This window comes from Anabas testudineus, chromosome 4 (genome assembly GCF_900324465.2).
Source record: "Anabas testudineus chromosome 4, fAnaTes1.2, whole genome shotgun sequence".
NCBI classification, from domain to species: Eukaryota; Metazoa; Chordata; class Actinopteri; order Anabantiformes; family Anabantidae; genus Anabas; species Anabas testudineus.
In genome coordinates, this window is record NC_046613.1 from 13,311,241 (window position 1) to 13,325,866 (window position 14,626).

General features: G+C 39.7%; 1 protein-coding gene across 1 annotated transcript in view; it reads left to right on the forward strand.

Moving 5' to 3' along the window:
- Positions 1-14,626, forward strand: part of arhgef18b (rho/rac guanine nucleotide exchange factor (GEF) 18b) — a 36,611-nt gene that overhangs the window by 9,126 nt on the left and 12,859 nt on the right. The window contains exons 10-24 of the mRNA XM_026346065.1: positions 6,852-6,919; positions 7,186-7,231; positions 8,633-8,831; positions 9,522-9,628; positions 10,364-10,504; positions 10,902-11,152; positions 11,375-11,500; positions 11,629-11,746; positions 11,867-12,121; positions 12,290-12,366; positions 12,579-12,757; positions 12,961-13,034; positions 13,263-13,448; positions 13,639-13,785; positions 14,142-14,257. Of these exons, the coding sequence (XP_026201850.1) occupies positions 6,852-6,919; positions 7,186-7,231; positions 8,633-8,831; positions 9,522-9,628; positions 10,364-10,504; positions 10,902-11,152; positions 11,375-11,500; positions 11,629-11,746; positions 11,867-12,121; positions 12,290-12,366; positions 12,579-12,757; positions 12,961-13,034; positions 13,263-13,448; positions 13,639-13,785; positions 14,142-14,257 (2,090 nt within the window). The remainder of the gene's footprint in view (positions 1-6,851; positions 6,920-7,185; positions 7,232-8,632; positions 8,832-9,521; positions 9,629-10,363; positions 10,505-10,901; positions 11,153-11,374; positions 11,501-11,628; positions 11,747-11,866; positions 12,122-12,289; positions 12,367-12,578; positions 12,758-12,960; positions 13,035-13,262; positions 13,449-13,638; positions 13,786-14,141; positions 14,258-14,626) is intronic.

Here is a 14,626-nt window from a genome sequence, read left to right on the forward strand (position 1 = left end):
AGCCCGCCTTTCTGTCGCTGTTGTTACTTCTCCACAGCCTGCAGGTCAGCTGATAAGCCAGTAATACCCACTGAAAGACAGTGGTGAGTAGAACAGAGACAAAGATCTGATCCAAAAAGCCAGACAGCAGGACAAACTAGTGAAAGCATTAAATAGAGGAATGAATATCCTTTTAATTACAGAAAATTTTCATATAAATAAAATAAAAAAAAACTATATAAAGTTATAAAGTACACAATCTTATATAATCCAACACATTTTTAACTTTTTCTCATTCCAAGAAGAAAACTCCAGAATGACTGGATAAAATATAAATATGATAAAAATGAACTGTGTTAATTGTGTGATGCTGTTAAACTGCTACTGCTACTACTACTTAAATAGATATATTCTCTATTGGTCTGGCATAGACCACACAACTCTATAAAGTTGATTTTAAAAGTAATTTTACACATTATTTTTAATACTACAGTTAACATCCTTTTCAATCACAGCCAGAGTGACGTCTTATAAGCTACATGGACACATTTCTTCACATTACTTTAATTCTGAGGCAGTCTTCTCATAATCCACGTGGTCTGTTGGTGGCTAATTTCACATCACTAAATAAAGTTTCCAACAAGGAAACAGAGCTAGCATTAGTTCTATTTCACTTTTTTAACTGGACCATTGTGTTCTTCCCCTTAATTATTTCATTACTACAACCTAAAACGTTTGATTGTTTCTGTTTTGTGGGAAACAAAAACCATAATATGTCCAGAATCAGCCTGCTTACAAGTAGAAGCACCACTTCAGATTATTATCATTATTATTTAGCAGTAGTATATTATAAACATGTGTAGTATAATATTGAAAAAGTACTTTTGATTAAAATTTGCAGTTATTTCAGAATACATAGTTTCACATTTGGCATTTCTTACATTGAATTAACACTTTATTATATAAATATATATACACATACATATAGATAGATAGATAGATAGATAGATAGATAGATAGATAGATAGATAGATAGATAAAATACATAATAAAGTGTTAATTCAATGTAAGAAATGCCACCCTTGTTTGAATTCCTGCTTAAATACTTGCAGGCACAGTGTTCTCGCTTGTTTTTTTAGATCTGCCTCTGCAGACACTAGGGCTGTCAAAATGCAAGTAACAAAATAGAAATATTCTGTATATTTTAAGTACGGGCACCTCTAAACTGTACTTGTACTTTTTTATTTGGGTAAAAATACTTAGTTACTTTACACCTGCACTCCTTACATTCATATTACTTCTATTTTTCTTTTTTCTCTAACACAATCATCCATTCATCATCCAGCTGTTGAGGGTTACAAATCAAAGTCACAAATGCTCCATGTTTATACTTGTTCTGTTGGTGGACACACACACACACACACACACACACACACACACACACACACACACACACACACACACACACACAGTGGTGTAAAAACAAGTGAGTGTCTCTTTAACTTGGATCCAGCCCTGTGGGGATCCAGCCTGTGGAATGCGTCGTTTCTGTGCCAGAGATTGTTCCGAGTGCGGAGCAGGACACCAAACTGGACAAAACCAACAATGTGGGATACTGGCTGCTACTGATCCCAGAGCCCGGACTCATTTATCTAACTTACGGACAGACTCTAGGTCCTTTCTGGATGCAGCCGATTCAGATAAACCCTGATCTTGTTTGAACGGTAAGAAGCAGCGACTGGAGCGGGATCAGGTGAATAACTCCCGTTGTTTCGCTCAATGGACTTTTCAGGCGTCCAGGCTAACAGCTAGCCAGCTCAATGCTAATCACAGTTAGCCAAACAACCGCTACTTGCATTTTCACCTCGGGTTTTGGTGCATTTAGTTCTGATTCTTTGTTTTAACAAGTGGAATCACCTCTAAAGTGAACCCAATATTTACTTTATCCCTAAACTAGACCACAATAAGTCACAGTTAGTTTTAACGTAGCTACAGCGGGCTAACTATTAGCCATTCAACGCTAGCTTGATTAGCCTGCCTACCGCTTCTATTTGACAAAACAGTGTTGAGTGGATAAGTAGTTGGCTTTAATTAGCTTAAAGTGATAGTTTATGTAAACAGACACACAGCCTCACACACGCCGCTGTCTTAGTGCTTGAATGTTGCACAACTTCCCTTCAGTTTCAGTTCAGGTGTCTTTTCAGGAGTGTCTGCTGCTGGTCGCAGACTTTGCATGAAGCTCAACAGGTGATTGCTAACTGAGCTAATGTTAGCTTCCAAGATAACAGCTTTCAGAAAGTTTGGCTGAAATCAGCTGTTAAAATTGAATAGCCTGCTCAGATGTTGGCTCTGATATGACGAGGAAATCGCAGGTTGGTAAACATAACATTCACGTTTAGAGGTCGATGTTAAGATCTGTAAGTCAAAGCTGCGTGTTAACAGCCTCCTGCGTTTCTAGTGTTCCCACCCTGCTATAGCTGGCTCAGTACTGTGACATTACATAACCATCGATATGTAATGTTATTCTTAAGTATCAGGTTCATTCCTGGGTTGGTCAGATGATGCCATCTAGCAGTGCTTTATTAGCATCAGGCAGTAGGAATGGCCCAGACTGAAGGGTGATCCCTATCCCCTGCTCCTCTACCTCTCTGTTCTGACTGGGTCACATGGTGCTAATTGTGCTTGGCAGGTCTGCCAGTCCGTAACAGCCCACTCCACTGAGTCTGGGTCCCACCGATCTCGTTCTGTAAGCACACCACTTCTCCATGCATCACTGCTTTGCCCTCCAGCAAGTGTGTCTCCACGAGTAGCTGTCAGTAGATCTTTCAGCACATTAAAACAAAATGACACTTTAGTAAGCAATTAGCAAAGGAGCAGATTAATTGCTGTTGTGATCTTCCTGTCTTTATATATTAATGTGTTTTAAGTAGTTTTGTTTGCTTGTTTTTTATGTCAGATCAAGGGGATTCACATTGCTCCTTTTTTTCATTAATAGTGAACACACCAGTTACCTCATCATAGGGAGAATAGGACAAAGAAAGGCATCAAATCCTTACATCACACTGTACAACCTCCACTGCTCCCAGCACACTAAAATAACTAAATAGACTGGTTTTCCTGATGGCATAGCTTTATGACACCTGTCACTATGTGAACTTTATTCTGTTGCACAAAACACACACACTATCTCATATGCCTCGTAAATATCTTCATCATCCGTTTTCTTCTCATGATTAATATTATTACAGTTCTATTCTGTATGTTTGCATGTATTTTACTATATTTCAGCTGTACTTTATTCCAGCATTTTTAACTTTTACATTACATTTTGCTCTGCTGTTTTAACACCTGAATATCCCTGTAAGGGGATCTATAAACTATTATTTTAAAAAAATGGAACTAAACCATGCTGTGTAGAATTTATTTCCAATCTACACATTTCTTCCTTCTCTGTCTTGATTTATTTTCTGTATGCTAATGGCCTGTAATAGTACTCATGAGTATTTTTGCGCAAGAAATTCTACTGTTTCGCTTCACTGAGTAAACAACTTTTTTTCTGTTTAACTACATGATGTCATGGACTGGCTGTCTGCTTCACTTTGCCGTTGTTGGTGTTTTTGTTCCTCTTATTTCATAGAATTGAGGGTAACATACATATGCATAAACACAGAGAGCATTTTTTTTTATTGCTTTAACGTTGCTCTGTAAATGACTGTTGTCTTTTTTAGGTAGGTCTTTGCAACCATTTATGGCAGCAGGGCTTTTCTGTGAACTGCAGAGAGTGAGGGGGAAACACGTGTTTTTAACATGGTGGTATTGTAAAGGATGAGCAGTGTAAGGAAACCACAGGAAGTAATAGTGTAACCTACTTATGAATGTATGAGATGGTATTAAACACCTCTCTTCCTCTCTCACATGTACACCAAACATGCATTGGACATTTGAACAGTGGACCACTAGCTTTACCTAGAATTTTTGGTATCATAATTAATTAATTATTCATTTTTTTAGTTTGTTGTTTAGTTACTAGTTTCACATATTTCAGCCGGATTTCAGCATACATTTAGCAAAAAGGTCATTAATGGTCATTTACAGCATGATTTGAAATTGTTGGCAGTATTGTAAAACATTACTGTGTATAATAACTACCTTCCAGGTGTTTGTTTTTTCAGTGTTTGTAGTGAATATATCATAAAACGGCCTTTAAGCATCTTATTTTATGAGCTAGGATTTCCTTAGAAGTACCCGCCCTTTGCCATCTGGAGCAAAGTTGATTCCAGCTTTGTCCCATAAGATAACACAAGGCAACACATTCATAGTTTAGAGTAGTAGTACATTGTTTTCAAATTTTATTTTCACTTATCTGTCTGTCACAGCGGTGAGCAAGGCCTTGTTTGCATTTCTGCTTCATTGAGTGACTCATTGAAATGTGTGCTGTACACCACAAGTGCTTCATGTGTCATAGAATAGTTACTGATCAGCAGATGTTGGGCGTGGTGGTGGTTTTGGATGGGGGCTGAGTGTCCCATGGATCAAACCACAGTGCTGCTGACATGACAAAGTGGCTGGAAATGTAATGCATTTCTTAATAGTGGCAGAGCTGCTGGACCCTCACTCACAGGGCTGTGACTTATTCTGTGATGCAGATTTGGGGTATTTTCACCATGGTTATCTCACAGTGTGCTACTGTTAAACATCTAGGTGGTCTGTAACTTGAATGAGTCAGTGCCGATAAGCTCTGTAATATTAGTAAACAGAATACACAGTGTTCTTGCTTATCTTAGGACATTTTTTTACTTTCATTAGCAGAAATTCTTTTGAATGCAGTTTGTGTAGTGTCACCTGAACTAAACAGAAACAGCTTACTTTGGGGTTATTCAGTGTTGACTTGAGGTGCTGTTATGATGACATGACTTTTTAATCAGTCTAGATCTGCTTAGCTATCACATCTTCTTTTATTTTTTATCTGTTCTTGGCAACACTTTTCACAGCCTTGCCCAGTCAGGATGTTCGGGCTCTTTAGAAGAAGGTCTGGCCTTCTTCTGGATGTAATTAGACATTGTCATTATCTATGGTACTTTCTTTTTTGTCTGGAAGAACTTGGCTGGGGAAATGATTGGAGTTTTACATGTTAGTTGAAGCAGGGGGGCGAATTTTATCTGGGTTTGGCTGAGGTGACTGCTGATGAGTCTGTTGAGTTGCTGACTTCAATGCACATTTCTTCCTCTAAAGGTAAAAATTATTATTTTTCTAAAGAAGACAGAAAAGGGAACTGGATCTGACACAATAAGATCTTAAAAGGTGGTCTTCGTATGAGGTGTTTTGTGTTTCTGGGCATAGTTTGCACTGTTTTGTATCTGTATCAGTTCAGCTCTGCTGGACTCAGCTCAAAGTTGGACACAGCACTGCTGGTGAAGATTATTCAGAAGCCAGTTTCTGTTTTCTTTTCCTCTAGCTTAGCCAGCAATTGTTCATTTATTACCAGAGAGAGGGAGAGAGAAGGAGGTAGGTTAGAAACTGTGAACGCAGCAAAACTTATTTTATGCTAATATTCTTTAATATAAAATGCTCTAATAGTATGTGCATTTGTTTCTTGTCATTTTGAATTCACTCATATCCATGCACCCACATGAAATGATTGTCTCTCTCACTGCTTCATCCTTTTATTTAACTGGGTGGAGTTTTTTTGTTGTTGTTGCTACTGTGTTCATTGTACCAGCACACAGAAGAGAAATGTGCAATAGAAGCCTTTAATGTAGGCTGTACAGCAGGTAGTGGAATACTCCAGGTTGGTACGGCTCATGTTTACATTGTGTTAACAGAAGGAGAACCTTTGTCAAAAAGCTAGCAGCCAGATTCAGTCATCATACTGCCTTCTGTGTCATGCCACATGTAATATGATAAACTGGAAAGGGCAGTGTTTGGCAAAGACTATAGTGAGAAATACTGCAGCAGTTTAAAAGGTTTTCAAAGTGGAAAACATGAACTTATACTTGTCAGAAAAAGAAGATGAACAGCACTTTAATTTTTTGTTAGATTCTAATATCAGATTTTTTTTTCTTCCCTTTTTTCACCCTTGTAGTTTCCAGGTCATGCAATCAGCTCACAGCTGCTTTTCACTGCCTGAGATCTGTTCTATTTTAAATTCATCAGCCCATTTTCAACCCTTATACATAAAAGTTACTCTGAGAAGTGTGTATACATTTCTGCGCTCACGTACATCTGTATGTTTTGCATAGATCATGTGTTTCTTGTCCGAGTCAGCCTGGTTTAACCTGGCTGGGCTGGGAACATGTTTTGCATAATGATAACTTAATTTGGTTGGCCAGTGCAGTCCCTCAGGAAAGACGTCTGCTGCTTACCTTATACAGTATGTAGACAGGGTTTTGTCGTAATTGAGCAAAAACATGGAGGGGGAACTTACTGCCCAGAGTATGTTTTTCCAAAACAACTTTGATTTGTATCTGTGTTAATCAGCAGAGATACAACCAGTCATCCGGTTTGCACCTGGCAGCAGTAGGAGGTTTTGTTTTTCATACGGGGAGACAAGTAGACAAAATGTATTAGTGAAGAAAAAGGGAGTTCCTGAACATCCTACAGTGTGACTCTATATTATCCTCATATAAACAAACACAACTGCTTCAGGCTTTTGTTTCAGTGTCTTCTTTGGCTGACAGACTTTTACTTTGAACGCTGCATTAAAGAATTGTTGGTTTGGTTTTTTAAATCTCCAACTTGGTTTACTCTTTCATTGTTTCCACTCAGTCAAATAGTCACCAGTGTTGTCCCTGTATACTCTGTGTATTGTATACAACTGGCCTAGCAAGACTAATCCAGCGCTGACCCTGCATGCTTGTGCTCCTGTTTTTCAGACTGTGCTGTGAACGTTCATAAAAGCTGCAAGTCTCTGCTGGGTGAGTGCACCAGCAGCAAGAATAAGGTAAACAGTACATGGCATGGCCCTACAGGGCCTTAAACCTCTACTGCGTTCTATTATTAAGCTTTCATAAACTAGATATATACATCAACAGATATTTAAATCAGAAAGACAAATTAAAAACAAAGGCAGTATTATTATGACACAATTCTGTCTGAGATGTGACCAGTTAGGCACTGTAAAGAAAATACACTATGAACATGCACATTTTAGGCATCTTTGCAAACTGTTACTCAGCCAGTAAAATCCTTTTTATATTCTCCATACAGAGAGATTCTCTACAGAGAAAGGGCTCATCTGCATCTCCTAACCTTGGTAAGTAGAGCATGCATGTTCAGACATACCCTGCATGAACCCCATGGAAAGTGGCTTTAGTCCCTTTGTGTCAAATTAATGAGAGCTGCTTGTGTCTCTGGTGGAGGATTTAAAAGATTATCATAGAATCATCCCATTATTTTAAGTTTGCAAATTGTTTTCTCACTGTATGTGTGTGTTGTGCATGTGTGTGTGGGGGTCTTGATAGTTTATGTGTGTGTCTGCCTGCACACTGAGTAGTGTAAAGGGAAGAGATTGGTCTCCAACAGGGCGTAGGCACAGGTGATGATTAGCTATTGTTAAGAACAGTCATAATTTACTTCTGTTTCAGTTCTCGTTTAAACCCAAGATAGATTGCTGTGATTGAGTATAGATTTATTAACATATGTACAAGATGAGCACAGAATACAAATTTAAATCACTTAAGAAGAATAGGAAGCAAATAAAATATTAGCAACATTTTATTTTTAAAGATAGCTCACTTATTCTTCCGTATATCAAAGGTTAGACCAGGGCTTATTTTTCTTGTTAAATTGACAACAGTATTAATAATAATAAAGAAACTGTCCATCAGGAAATTACAGTCGTTGCTAACTGTAACATGCAGTAGGTCCTGTTGCATATGATCAAACCCACAGGAGACATGAGTGGCTGAAGTTGCAGCTTAAGTTAATCTCCTGTAGCAGTTGTTATTCTCTTGTGAACAGCTGGAGTCCTATCAGCCACACCTGATTTCTCCTCACGTCCTGCTCTGACCAATCAGTAGCTTGTGTAGGGGGTCGGGAAGACAAGGAGCAGAGACAGGAATTGAGGCAAAGTGAAGAATCAGAAAGTGCGAGAAACATAAAGGGGTGTGTATCTTTCTAGAAGTTGCTGGAGATCATAAAAGCAGGTTTTGTGCTTCTCCTGGTTTACACCTGTGAAGGCACATTGCGCACCAGTGACTACTGAACCTTTGCTGGGAATTTGAATTAGAACAATCCTTCTAGTTTGAGACATTCACAATGGAGATAACGATTACCAAAAGCACTGGTAAAAGCATTAGCCAAACTAAGGGGGCCTCTAAAGCTTGTTCTGGAATTGCCAAACCAACCTCCTCCTCTTCCCCTTCTTCATCTGCCTCGTCGTGGGGTCTGTCTGGACGTGTGGGGGTGCGGGTGCTAATGCACCGTGACCTGATCACCTGCCGATTCTTCCGTTCTCTGCCTCGGTCTTGGCTAAAAAAATACTGGGGTCAACTTGGGCAGGAGTCCAGCAAGCACCGGCTCACGTCCTCGTCCTTGTCTCCTCTTCGCTGGTCATCTTCTCCTTTCTCTCTCTCCTCTCCTCGCCTCTCCTCATGTTCCTCTGCTGTCCCCTCTCATTGCCTCCGTTTACCTGTCTCTCGTCTTTTCTCTTCAGCACGGGACAGAGAGCGGGACCAATCAAGCCCAGTCTCATCACAGACCCTGGATGGCCACCTAGCTTTGCTCAGCACCCCAGGCATGACCATTAGTCAGTGGGGACCTAGCACTCAGCCGACTGCTGCCCATACTACCAGCTCCACCTTAGCCCCTGCCTCCATCCTTGGTCACAGCCTCCGTTACAACAACAGCTCAGGGTGAGTATCTCTGTCTTGCTAGTTAGACTTTATCATTCTTCCACTGGAGGCTTTTTTGTGTCCACATTTTTTTATTATTATTATTCCTGTTTCTACTTAGTTTCTTTGTAAAATGATAGCTCCAGAGTGACAGGAGTTCTTTTAACTTAGAGTTGAGAAGTTCAAAAACACCAGAAAAATCTATAATGCTATAGATGTTTTCAGTATCTGCTGTATGTTAATGCTTAATATTTTTAGATTCTTGTCTTTGCTGCTCAAATACTATTTTCTCTATGCCGTCATAAGATGTGTATTTATAGTTGACATTTCAAGACAAGTCTTTTTTAATATAACAGCCTTTTGAAATTGAGTCTAGATGTTTCTCAGAAGTGGACTACATTACTGTTTCATTACTAACAATAGTGTGCAGGGAGATGGGGCGGTACTGGGAGTAGGAGAGAGAGCCATAGTGAAGATGCAAACAAGAAGAGCAGACAGGGAGGCTTAAATGGGCGACAATAAGCAGGAAAGAAATACATAGCTGCTTTTTTGTGTGTGTGTGTAAATTTCTTTTTTTTATCCTTGTTACTGTGCATCTGTAAATGCACATGCTGGCTTGAAAGTTAATTTAGGCTACCACCAGCTGGAAGGATTACGTTGTATTAGTGTCAGCATGTATGCAACATTGGACCTGTGGTTGTCGTCCCTCAGATCCCTTCCTGGGGAGATGGACGAGACAGATGCTCTCCGCTCCAAACGCTGCAACGAAGATGCAATTTCTCTTGCTCCCTCCACCACTGAGACAATCTTCTTAGAAGGTAAGTTGACTTGGGTTGGGAATAAAACTTGAAGTAATTTGCGCTGAAGGATTTTTTTTTTTTTTTGTGTAACAGTTTTTTTTGTAATGACCTTTTCTCAGCCTCTTCAGTCCTCTAGGACCTTGATGCATTTACCTCAGTGCAGAGTGATAGTTTTGTTCAGGGGGTTTTCTTAATTCCAGACATGAGTGTGTGTATGTGGAGTCCGGGGTAACCTCACTCTGTCTCATTAAGCTGCAGTGTGTGAGAGACTTAGGGTCCTAGTTTTTCGCCATTTTTTTCCCAGCTGCCATGTTCCAGGATTTAGTGTTTATCTGACACACCCTTTCACTGAAAGAGCGATGCAGATGCAAGGTTGTCACTGTCCCTCGTTAAGTTTCTTAATAAGAGTAATACCTAATATTTTACATTTATAAAAGCTTTGTTGGAATTTGGTGTGTTGAATTAGGATTACTTAGTCCATATCACCTTGTAATTGTCTCCATAAACCAAGTAAGTTAAAGATGAGTCAGCAGTGAACTATTCAAGACATTTTGATTCATTAATTATTTTAAGAGAGTTTAGAGAGTCAACGTCACATTAGTAAGGACAAGACGACATTCAACATTCTGTTCTGCTGAGTTTGACCCACTGTAAAAACACCACTCTAAACATGGACTCCCAACATTGTACAATTTCTCACTGCATTTGGAGTAGAGTTATGTTTTCGGGTTTTGATGCCTTTTCTCTCTGCAGAGGCTCACTATGCAGCAGTGAAGGCTGATCTGGAGTGTGATGCCCAGGATCTGGAAGCGGAGTCATGGAGTTTAGCAGTTGACCCACAGTATGTTAAGAAACACCCGAAAGAAACGGTGAAGAGACAGGATGTGATATACGGTAAGTGTGATTTCTTAGGTTGTCATCACAACTGGTCAGTTAATGAGTCACCTTCCCTGTGAACTGGTAGCTCATTGATTTAATAGCTTTAGTAAGCTGTCATTTTGGTTCACCAGTGCTGCACATATAGGCTAAAAATTATTTTTTTGTTTTACCGTACCGATGATGTGTTGCAATGATTTTCATTGCAAAATTGCAAAAAAAATTTTAAACAAGTATTAAATAAATGTGCTGCTTAAACGATCAACATTGCAACTTGCAAACACATGAGACAATTTGTCTGATGTTTTGCTGCTCTCTCTGGAGACCAAAAGGCTTAATTGGTTATCAGCCTATAACATCACAATGCATTATATATAATACAAAAGTTTAAACTTACTGGTATGTCATTGCACAGAGCTGATGCAGACGGAGATGCATCATGTGCGAACACTGAAGATAATGTTGCATGTGTACGTCCGGGAGCTGAAGGAGAATCTCCAGATGGACTCAGGCAGGCTGGACTGTCTGTTTCCCCGCTTGGAAAGCCTTCTTGAGCTTCATACACATTTCCTGTCTCGTCTAAAAGAGCGTCGGCAAGAAAGCCTTGTCTCACCCAGTGATGGGAACTATACTATCAACAGAGTGGCAGACATTCTTATTGCTCAGGTAGGAAAGAAATGCATTTCATATCCAACAAAAACACATTTGCACACTAACCCCCAGCATTGATGTCTTTGAATACATCATATAGAGTTACACATGGACAATATGATACACACAATACAGCAATACCACAGTGTAGTATGGGCCAGCACACAAATACAGACTGCAACAACAAAGCACTTAGCCGTATGGATGACAGAGATGCAATTTTACTTTCTTTTTCAGTTCTCAGGTGAAATAGGAGAGAGGATGAAGGACAGCTATGGAGATTTCTGTAGTCACCACGCTGAGGCTGTGAGCTACTACAAAGAACAGCTGCAAAACAACAAAAAGTTCCAAAATATAATTCGGGTAAGACACATTAGTATTCATTAGATTTTTGATGTCAGATTTAATTGTCAGTATATCTGTAATACAATAAAATAAATCGGCTTGCAGTTTTTTACTTGTTAAATTAAATTATTTATTTTTCTTGTTAGAAAATCAACAACCTGCCAATTGTGCGGAGATTAGGTGTGACTGAGTGTATCCTGCTGGTGACTCAGCGAATTACCAAGTACCCAGTATTAGTGGAGCGCATTCTGCACAACACAGAAGGTCAGCATTTATAATAAACCTGACTACATTCAACTACGTAATTGAGTAATATTGTCACTCTTTACGGGTTTTATTTATCTGTTTCTACTGTATAAAGTATCCTATCTTTTCTGTCTTTAGCGGGTACAGAGGAGCATGAGGATCTGACTCGGGGTCTGGGTCTGATTAAAGACACCATTGTTCAGGTGGACACTCTAGTTAATCTCTACGAGAAGACTTCTCGACTCAGAGACATACACAACAAGATGGAGCCAAAGGCGTCGGGAAAAATCAAAGACGGACGAGTGTTTCGCAGGGAAGACCTGGCACCGGGCAGGAGACGGCTGCTTCATGAGGGCACAGTTAACTGGAAAGCTGCTTCTGGCAGGCTTAAAGGTGTGATATGACCAAGAAATCAATAATGTGTCACACCGATTCTTTATAAGGTTTAAGAATGAATTAACTTTCAAAGAATGCTACTCTCTCTAGTTTGTTATCATCTGCCTTCTTTCCAGTTTGCAGGCTGACTGCTTATGGTGTCATTTCTGATTGTTGTCTTTCCAGATATTCTTGCAGTGCTGCTGTCAGATGTGTTGCTCTTGCTGCAAGAGAAAGATCAGAGATATGTATTTGCCACAGTGGTGAGTGATTTTTCTTAATGTTTCTGTCAACATGACACTATCGAACTAGAACAATATGTGTATCAAAGAGCAATACTTGACTGTGCAGCCTGTGCACTCTGTAAATGTCATTCATCAGTTTTTCACAGGTTAAGCATCGCTAGTTAGAAAAGCATACCCTCTAATGTCATTCTGTCCTTATTTCTCTCTCTCTTTTATGTGATCCACCCTAGGATAACAAACCGTCAGTGATCTCTCTCCAGAAACTTATAGTCAGGGAAGTGGCCCATGAGGAGAAAGCCATGTTTCTTATATGTGCCTCCTCCAACGAGCCAGAGATGTATGAGATTCACACCGCCTCAAAGGAAGAGCGAAACACTTGGATGACACAAATACGGCAAGCCGTTGAGAGGTAGGTGCAGTTACACAGAGAGATTTTTTTTTTGTGTGAAGAAAGACTAATTGACAGTTGACCAGATGCCAAAATCACTGTGGTGGTCATTATGTTAATTAACAGATTGGGGTTTATAAAAATTGTTGTTTCAAATTAGAAAATGTTTAAAGATGAAACTGACTGTTTCTTTCCTCCTGTGCGGTTTCTGTCATCTATCTTAGCTGTCCTCATACTGAAGAGAGGCTGTTCAGCGAGGAAGAAGAGGCACGAGCCTCCAGGTTAAAAGAGTTTCAAGGTAAATGCAGATCAAATGAACATCAGCAGACATGAAGAAATTGCCACAAGGAGGCATTTGTGTATAATTTCAACCTTTAAATTGTTAAGTTGATTTATCTGATTCCCCTGTACGTCTGTGGAGATCAGAACTGTGTAGCATGTCTACATTTTTTTGTCTTAGTTATCTTGTAAATGAAAGCTTGTGTGCGTTTTTTTTTTTTTTTTTTTTTTTTTTTTATCATTATAGAGCGGCTTAGCCAGAAAGATGCAGTGGTCATTCAGGCTCTTAGTGAGAAGCTGCAGCTGTTTGCAGAAATGGCAGAGTCTGTGGGAGGTCTGGAGGACACAGCTTCACGTTCCAGACTCTTGCTTCGTGGAGATGCCTCAGACCTCCATCAGGGGGAGACCTTGCTCAAGGGAGCAATCACTGAGGGTAGGACTGTGCACATGAAAGGCTATCTGCTTTAGAGTTATGGCTCCATGACACAGTTTTTTTTGTCAACATAATGTTGATTCTCTCTGTAACTTAATAATACATAATGCGTAGTGATATTGTTGAATTTCCACTGAATGTACACTCTGTTCAGCTTTTCAACTCTACTTAACTATCTCTTTTCATTCAGTTGAAAACCTCCAGAATCTTCTGCAGTCTGGGGTGAGGGAGGAGCCTCTGACCTCAAATCTGGAGGAAGGGAGCGGGTCTGGGGTGCTGCCTCGGCGAGCGGATACATTTGGTGGCTATGACAGCAGCCCTGCCATCTTTAGTAAGAGTGAGTCCAGCATACTCCAGTCCTTCCGCATGAGGAAGTCTACCATCTAATGGAGTTGCAGTTGTGTTACAGGGGCCTTAATGCTATTAATTATAAATAATCAATAAACCAGACAAATCTTTTAAAGACTGTTTTTTTATTCTTGAATTGGTTATTTGTGGAATTTAAGTGATTTCTCTGTTTTATTAGCAATAACTTTTCTATACAGAATTGGGAACTGTTTCATATGTTGTTCTGTGTTTGTGTTGTAGCGATGTTCCATGTATTACTTTGGTCTAATTATTTGTGTGTGTGTGTGGCACTGTGTATGTTTGTGTTGGTGTGTCTTGGTGTGGATGTCGATGTGACTGTACCAGATGGCAACATAAAGAAGAACTTTTCTGGCGAGTCCAGAAACAGAGACAGAAGCCAGAGAGCCAGCTCCGACCCTCAGCTCAAAGACCTCTGTGGCAGCCACACCCTGGAGCAGACGGTAGAGACTCAACAAACACACACACACACACACACACACACATTAATACAGTGTTGGGATGAGTCACAATGTTATTTCCTGTAAAGAGTAATGACAAGACCAAGTCATCTGGAAAGTTTGCATGTCTCAGTGTTTACAGTAACCCTGTTCTCTCAGGTCCCTTCATTTGTTTATAAACAGAAAGAAAGACTTGACAAAACATTATTCTCTTAACACTGATTTACAGTTACCTTCCAGTAAATCCTTGTGCTTGAGAATAATCAGACAGATCAAATATAACGACATGTTGCTGACGGTGAACTGTGTGTGAGGAACAAAGCCAATAAAATCTGAGTTACAGTGATGTGAAAAGGTTCATACAGACCATGC